The 8,042-nt window shown below is 50.7% G+C and overlaps 1 protein-coding gene across 1 annotated transcript in view; it reads left to right on the forward strand.

Moving 5' to 3' along the window:
- Positions 1-4,221, forward strand: part of LOC107297241 (major histocompatibility complex class I-related gene protein-like) — a gene marked incomplete at its 3' end in the record, with an annotated part of 6,676 nt that extends 2,455 nt beyond the window's left edge. Inside the window, exons 4-7 of the mRNA XM_029286261.1 lie at positions 51-378; positions 2,371-2,649; positions 3,061-3,147; positions 4,189-4,221. Of these exons, the coding sequence (XP_029142094.1) occupies positions 51-378; positions 2,371-2,649; positions 3,061-3,147; positions 4,189-4,221 (727 nt within the window). The remainder of the gene's footprint in view (positions 1-50; positions 379-2,370; positions 2,650-3,060; positions 3,148-4,188) is intronic.
- Positions 4,222-8,042: the final 3,821 nt, after the last annotated feature.

The following is an 8,042-nucleotide window of genomic DNA, read 5'->3' on the forward strand; positions in this document are numbered from 1 at the left end:
GAAGTAGTGGGAGACTTTCCTGCCCCTCCAAGTTCCCCCCCACCTTCCAGGCTCTGGAGGGGCTCAGAGTTAATTCCGGGGGTGCCGTTTCTGCAGAGCCCCCAGAGGTGACTGTGAGCAGCAAGACGGAGGTGGAGGATGGAATGGAGACGCGCGTCTGCCGCCTGGATGGCTTTTACCCCAGGGAGAACGATGCCTCGTGGATGAGGGACGGGGAGGTCTGGCTGCAGGACACCTTCCGTGGGTCTGTGGCCCCCAACGCGGATGGGACCTTCCACTCCTGGCTCAGCATCCGGATCGATCCCCAAGAGAAGGGCCGCTATCGGTGCCACGTGGAGCACGACGGCCTGCAGGAGCCTCTGGACGTGGCCATAAAAGGTGAGAAGCTGCAGGGAGGGAAAGGCTGGGCTCTTTGGCAGGCTGGAGGGTTGTGGGAGAGGAATCTGACCCCAGCTGTATCCAGATGTGATCATACCAGAGATTTAATCTATTGGTTTTTTCATTGTAGAAGGTGGTGGTGGACCTGCAGGAATTGGTTCATAGAATTGGCTTCAGATGATATAAAGAAAGCAACAGATCCCATCAGAAGAGTTGGCCAATCCTGATGAAATGCCCTTAGATCCTACCTTAGCCTTTCTTTTCCCCGTTTCCTACCTGCAGCAGAGAACTTATGCTGAGCACAGATACACTCTTGTTTAATTTCAGATTTGTTACAAAAATCAGGAGGTGTCTGGGAGCCCCTATTTTGAGTACCAAATTTTGTTAAAGATGCAAGGTTTGGGTGGAGGATACCTGGCTGGCTAAAAACATTTTGTAATAGCGGTTGATAGGAGACTGGATAGGAGTCAGAAGCATAAAGTATACATATGCCTGTGCATGTGTATATGTGTGTATATATGTATATCCAATGTTGAAGGTAATTTTCTCCCTGTGTTCTGCCCCGATCCTCAAGGAGAATGTCCAGCCCCATCAATGCAGATTCAGAGTCATTGAAAAAGCTCCAATTGAGGTTGATCTGGGACTGGAAACTGAATCCTCTGGATATGAATAGAAGGAGGATTAGTCCCATGGTGGCGAACCTATGGCACGCATGCCACAGGTGGAACGCAGAGCCCTCTCGGTGGGCACGCACGCCCTCGCCCCAGTCCTCGGCCTTCAGCTGGGTTTTATAAAACCTTTTTGTCAACGCTGCAAATACTGTATATTCTTGCTTTGACAATGTGCAGAACTGTCTGGTATTTTTATAGTTAAATCAGGCAACAGTGAAAGGGGAGGAGAATAAGGAAAGCCCGGGGAAAAGAAACCGGAAGTAAATCACATCTTCCAAGTTAATAGGAAGATGTGAACCATGACCCCAAAATAGGGGCTGGGAAAAATGCTTGGAATGTATGTGCAACGGAAAAGAATCCAGATCTAAGCATGATGTCATGTGTCTGATTAACGAAACACTTAAAAGAACTTTCAGGCATATTTTTCGTAAAAGCATTTATTAAGGTTACAGAGACGTTAGTACGGCATGGTGGAAATGCTTAGATCTGGATTCTTTTCCATTGCACATACATTCCAAGCATTTTTCCCCTCCCTTATTTAGGGGTCATGGTTTACATCTTCCAATTAACTTGGAAGATGTGATTTACTTCCGGTTTCTTTTCCCCGGGCTTTCCTTATTCTCCTCCCCTTTCACTGTTGCCTGATTTAACTATAAAAATACCAGACAGTTCTGCACATTGTCAAAGCAAAAATATTCAGTATACTTTTGGCTTTAGCCCTCCGCCACCCTGTGCAAAAAAAAAAAAAGGTTCAATCAATCAATTTCAACTACTTGAGGGGGAAAAAAGATCTCGCAAAGTTGGAGTTGATTGATTGAACTTTTTAGTCCCACCCAGCTAACGCACTACGCACTCCAGGAGATCGATCCTGACCAGCTCACGGTTTATTCACCCATCCTTCTAAGGTTGGTAAAAATAGGGAGCCAGATTGTTGGGGATAGTGTGCTGACTCTGTAAACCTCTTAGAGAGAATTGTAAAGCACTGTGAAGCGGTATATAAGTCTAAGTGCTATAATGCTATTGCCATCCCTCCCCTTCAGGGAAGAGTCCAAGATCAGTCAGAGTTCAAAGCAGCCAGAGAGGAATTTCCTTGGATCCTCAATTTGCTGCTGGAGGTTTTTCAGGCTGAGTCCCCAGGAAGGACTCAGAATCAGGAGTCCTTGTGGTTGAGCATTTTCCAGATTTAGAGCATTTCCTGAAACTCTTGGGGACACTGCAGGTCTGGAGTGGGAAACAGTGGGAAATTTTCCTGCTTCTCCGAGTTTCTTATCCACCTTCCAGGCTCTGGAGGGGCTCAGAGTTAATTCTGTGGTTTCTGCAGATCCCCCCATGGTGACAGTGAACAGGACGGTGGTAGAGAATGGGATGGAAATGCACGTCTGCTACATGGATGGCTTCTACCCCAAGAAGATTGATGCCTCCTGGAGGAGGGACGGGGAGGTCTGGCAGAATGACACCCTCCATGGGCCTGTGGCCCCCAATGCAGATGGGACCTTCCACACCTGGCTCAGCATCTGGATCAATCCAAAAGAGAGGGGCTGCTATCGGTGCCACGTGGAGCACGACGGCCTGCAGGAGCCTCTGGATGTGGCCATAAAAGGTGAGAAGCTGCAGGGAGAGAAAGGCTGGGCTCTTTGGCAGACTGAAGGATTGTGGGAACCTATGGCACCCATGCCTGAGACGACACTCAGAGCCCTCTCTCTTGGCACGCGCGCCACTGCCACCAGCAGCAGGTTCATCAGGCCGCCACCGCCGCAGGAGCCCCGCCCACCACAAAGGAGGCGAAGCGGCTAAACTAGCAAGCTCAAGTAGAGGTGGTAGAGCAGAGGTCACCAACCATTGTCGATTGGTGGTTAGCAAGGAGCCTTCATGCTACCCTTAGAGGGACATGAAGAGGAACCCATAGAAGGTTTTAATTTTGAGAATTTCCAGCTTTCGCTATTTTAGGTCTCTCCCCCAATTGGGATGATTGAGGTTCTCCTTCAATTATCTGCTTTTTCTCCCAATTCAGAACCAAAATCCAATGTGGGGATCATCATCGGCTGCGTTGTGGCTGGTCTTGTCCTGCTGGGCATGATTGTTGGGATCTGGTTTTTCAGTAAGTATCTTTTTCTGGGTGATGGAAGGGAGATGGGGAGGTTCCTCCCAAGTCTCTCTCTTTGGGGAGCTTCTTCAGGGCTTCCTCCTGTCCTGTTTTCCCAGCCCTCTTGGGGAGCATCTGAGATCTCGGCCTCTTGCTGGGACTCCAGTCTTGACTTGGCTGAGTCTGAGGTTGGGACAGTCCTGTCTTCTTCTGAGCTGGGAAGAAGCATCCCAGTTCCGTCCCTTTCAAAGTCTTTGGTCAAAGAGCAGCAGAGAAGGATTTCCATGAAAACCTTCCTCCCCTCCCAGCTGCTGCTGCTGCTTCCCCCAATTCCCCTCCGTCCATCTCGGAGGCAGCAGGTCTCCCTTGGGGCAAATCAAATGACGTGCTTGTAGTCTGAAGCTCTTCCTGTGACTGTTAATAAGAGTAGCCAGGAGAGGTTTTGTCTAAACAACTGTAAAAACCTCTCCCAGCCTCTTCCTCTTACAGCAGGGGTGTCAAACTCAATTTCATTGAGGGCCACATCAGCATTGCGGTTGCCCTCAGGGGGCCGGGTGGGTGTGGCCAGGGTGGGTGCAGCCTACTGGGTGGGTGTGGATGGAGTGGGTGTGGCCTACTGGGTGGGTGTGGACAGCTCTACATCGTTCGCGTCAAGGGTGCCTGTGGGGGCCTGGGCAGGAGTGGGACAGATCTGAGGGTCTCTGGCAGAAGGGAGTGGGACCGGAGCAAGTGCCAAGGCATGGTCCACTGGAGGAGCCTCACTGTTCCTCTCAGGCTATGTGGGGGGGAGGCTTATGGAGCTAAGACTGAATGTGTTTCAGCATAGATGGCCACCACAAAATTGTACATTGGCTCCCGGGTGGCCTGGGCCAGGGCCAAAGCAGCGGGGGCCGTTCCCTCACTGTTTCCAGGATGGCTTCCCGGGCCACATGAAACCACTTTGCGGGCCGCATCCGGGCCCCGGGCCTTGTGTTTGACATGTCTGTCTTACAGGGAGAGAAATTGGATAGTCTCTGGTGGATTATTTTGAGCTTTCACTGATTCTTGTCCTTGCAGAGAAACGTCGGGATGGCTACAAAGCACCATCAGGTGAGTGATTTGTCCTCTTTTCATGTAAACTCCAACTCAAAGCAGGCACCAGAGATCACATCAGTTGAAGGCTGCGTGTGCATCTGTGTGTCTCGTGTTTCTAAACGCAAAAGCAGGGTGTTACTGTGTTCCTCGTGAAACTGCAGGGTGTTGCAGTCAGTAGTCTGTGAAAGTTGGGCTCCCTTTTCCTTGCAGCCAGACAGTTCTTGGGAGGGGAGACCCCAAGGAGATGCATCTGGTACAAGGAACCCTCAAGGAGATGAAAAGACCCGGCTGGGTGGAAGATCCCTCTGATGAGAAGCTGTTCCGTTTTCCAAGGATGTGGAAATCATAAGGCTTGACCATAACATGGTCAGGGAAGTCTGTAAAAATAGGGATCAAAAGGGGGCATTCTGAGAGAAAAAGGAGCATTGGTGCATGCCAGCTGGATCTCCTCTTGGTCTCCCATCACAAGGCTCCCTAATTATGAACTGGTTGGAAAAGGAAACTTCTGAGCTATCTGTATATTCATGTCCACAGTGGCTGAGGAATTGCTGAACTGTTGTTCTACATGGAGATATACAAATGTTAAGAATTCTTTCCTATGTTTCTTAGCTAAAACAGTTTGGTTCAAACTCTTTGGGTGCCTTTTGTTTGTGTGTATGTGTTTGAAGGAGCTGATGTACAATTATAGAACAGGGTGTTACCTGGCTCAGTGGTAGTAACTATGAGAGGGATCTAGGAGTCCTAATAGATCACCACTTAGTGTATGATCCGGCAGAGTGCTCTAGCTGCCGAAAAAGTTTAATGCAGTCTTAGGTTTCATCAATAGAGGGATAGGATCAAATTCATATGACGTGATAGTAGTGCTTTATATTGCATTGGTGAGACCACATTTGGAGCACTGCATCCAGTTGTGGTCAACATGATACAAAAAAGATGTTGTGACTCTAGAAAGAGTGCAGAGAAGAGCAACGAAGATGATCAGGGGTCTGGAGGCTAAACCCTACGATGAACGGTTGTGGGAACTGGATATGTCTAGTCTAATGAAGAGAAGGACTAGGGGTGATATCATAACAGTCTTCCAGTATTTGGGGGGCTGTCACAGAGGGGAGGGGGGTTGATCTCTCCTCCAAAGCACCAGAGGGCAGGACAAGAAGATAGATAAACAGAGAAGCAACCTAGAACTAAGGAGAAATTTCCTGACAGTTAGAACAATTAATCAGTGGAACGGCTTGCCTCCAGAAGTTGTGAATGCTCCAACACTGGAAGTTTTTAAGAAGAGACTGGACAGCCATTTGTCTGAAATGGTATAGGGTTTTCTGCCTGAGCAGGGGGTTGGACTAGATGACCTCCAAGGTCCCTTCCTTGGTCTATGTTCTGTGTTCTCCATCTCTTCCCCTCCAGGTAAGAGATTGATCTCCCCACCTCCTTTTCTTTCTATTCCAGCAAATGAGAAAGATACTAATAAAGGAGAATATTTGTAGCTCAGGGTTGACATGAGGGGTCCTTGGTGCTCTCTGAGCTGGCTTGTTTCCTTTTTAGACGTTTTATTACCCAAACGGGGTAACATCATCCGTGCTAGTCTACAGATACCGAGCTACGACGTCTGCAAGAAAACAAGCAAGCTCAGAGAGCACCAAGGACGCCTCAAATGACAAAGGATCTGATAGAGGCTCCCACAAAGTAGAGGGAGTCAAGCTATTCTCCAAAGCACCTGAAGGCAGGACAAGAAGCAATGGATGGAAACTAATCAAGGAGAGAAGCAACCTAGAACTAAGGAGAAACTTCCTGACAGTTAGAGCAATTAATCAGTGGAACAGCTTGCCTTCTTAAAAATCTCACTGGAGGTTGTCACTTGTTTGAAATGGTATAGGGCAGTGATGGTGAACTTTTTAGAGACCGAGTGCCCAAACCGCAACCCAAAACCCACTTATTTATCGCAAAATGCCAGGGCCGCATCAGTATTGTGATGCCCTCGGGGGGGGGGGGGCAGGGAGGCGCCTCTGAGTGCTGCCTCTGGCATGCAAAACCCGGGGCGCAAAAATGGGCCACTGTGCTGCAAGGTGCAAAAATGGCTGCCGTCATGCCATGGGGTACAGATACAAGGGGCTGCACCACGCAAGAACGGGGCAGGGCTAATGAGTATCACGTAGGCACTAGCCATGCCCCATTTGCAGTGCGTGCGTGCTTGCGGCGCCGTGCGCGCATGCACGCATGTAAAATGCTTCCCCCTCCCTTTTCTTCCAGTCCACCAATCGACAGTGGTTGGTGACCTCTGCTCTACCACCTCTACTCGAGCTTGCTAGTTTAGCCGCTTCGCCTCCTTTGTGGTGGGCGGGGCTCCTGCGGCGGTGGCGGCCTGATGAACCTGCTGCTAGTGACAGTGGCGCGCGTGACAAGAGAGAGGGCTCTGAGTGCCGCCTCAGGCACGTGTGCCATAGGTTCGCCACCACTGGTATAGGGTTTCCTGTGAGCAGGGGGTTGGACTAGATGACCTCCAAGGTCCCTTCCAACTTTATTATTGGCAACTCTGCCTCTTAGCAAGACTTTTTGGGGGGATGGGAGGGGGTGAAAAAAGGGAGAGAGACACTCTCCCTCCTGTTTTTAAAGGGCTTCCTAATACACCCTCCATGGGTTCCCTCTGTGTCTGGTTCCGGAGAATGTAGAATAGATTGGATACCGTTTGGCCTCATAGTGAAGGCACCTGGCAGAATCCAGGAGACAGTGAGTTCTAGTCCCATCTTATTCATGAAGAACTGGCTGGGTGGGACAAGTCTTTCTCAACCCAACTCACCTCATAGGGTTGTTGTTATGGGGAAAATAGGAGAAGGAAGGACTATTAGTTAAGTTCACCCCCTTGGTTGATTGGTAAAAAGAACAGAAAGGTGGGGGGGGGGGGAAATAAATAACTTTACTCAGAAGGAAGTCGGAGAAAGAATAGAAAAATCTATTGAGATTGTGTCTCAAATTGATATTGTCTACCCCAGTGGTGGCGAACCTATGGCACGCGTGCCAGAGGCGGCACTCAGGCCCCTCTCTGTGGGCACGTGCACCATGCCCCAGAGATGGTAACCGTCCCTCTTCAACCAGCTGCCTGCTAACTCACTGAGGTCCCACGTGGCCAGATACATCCCAGCATGGCTGGTTTCCTTCCGCCATCCCATCCCTCCTGGCCTTGCGTGCTTTTCCTGGGCACGACCCATTGCATCGCTTCCTCAGCTGTTGGCCAGCCGTCCAGCTCAGAGGCGGCTTCTCTAAACTGCTGGCGGCGGGCTGCGGAGCCCGAGTGCGCTGGTCGAGGGGCCGCAGGCTCTGGCTGCTGACGGACACTGTCCGCCTCCATGCGCTCGCTGGCCTCTGTGTGTGCGGGCCAATGGTGTCAGGCAGCAGCCACTCCGGCCCCTGTTTTGCCTTGCCCTGCGACAATGGCTGCCTCGCCTCACTCCACAGGACAAGCCTCTGCCCCACCTGCCAGAGACCCACTGGATCTCCCCCAACCCTGTCCGGTCCCCACAGGCGTCCCTCCCCACGAGCAACATCGAGGTGACCACGCCCACCTTGGCCACATCCACCCAGTCTGCCATGAACACCACAGCCATGCCCACCACAGCCATGCCCACCCAGTGGGCCATGCCCATCTGGCACCCCGCGATAAATAAGTGGGTTTTGGGTTGCAGTTTGGACTCTCGGTCTCTAAAAGGTTCGCCATCACTGGTCTACCCTTTTATGGCTGCTTTTCCATCTTTGGAGCAAAGAGCCTCTCAGCTCTGGGGAGGGACATAGGAAAACCAAAAGCGATGCCATGAGCCCCAGTGGTTAGAGACTGTTCTGGTGGCCCA

Source organism: Protobothrops mucrosquamatus, unplaced genomic scaffold, assembly GCF_001527695.2.
Source record: "Protobothrops mucrosquamatus isolate PMUCROS unplaced genomic scaffold, P.Mucros_1.0 scaffold3200, whole genome shotgun sequence".
In the NCBI taxonomy this organism is placed as follows: Eukaryota; Metazoa; Chordata; class Lepidosauria; order Squamata; family Viperidae; genus Protobothrops; species Protobothrops mucrosquamatus.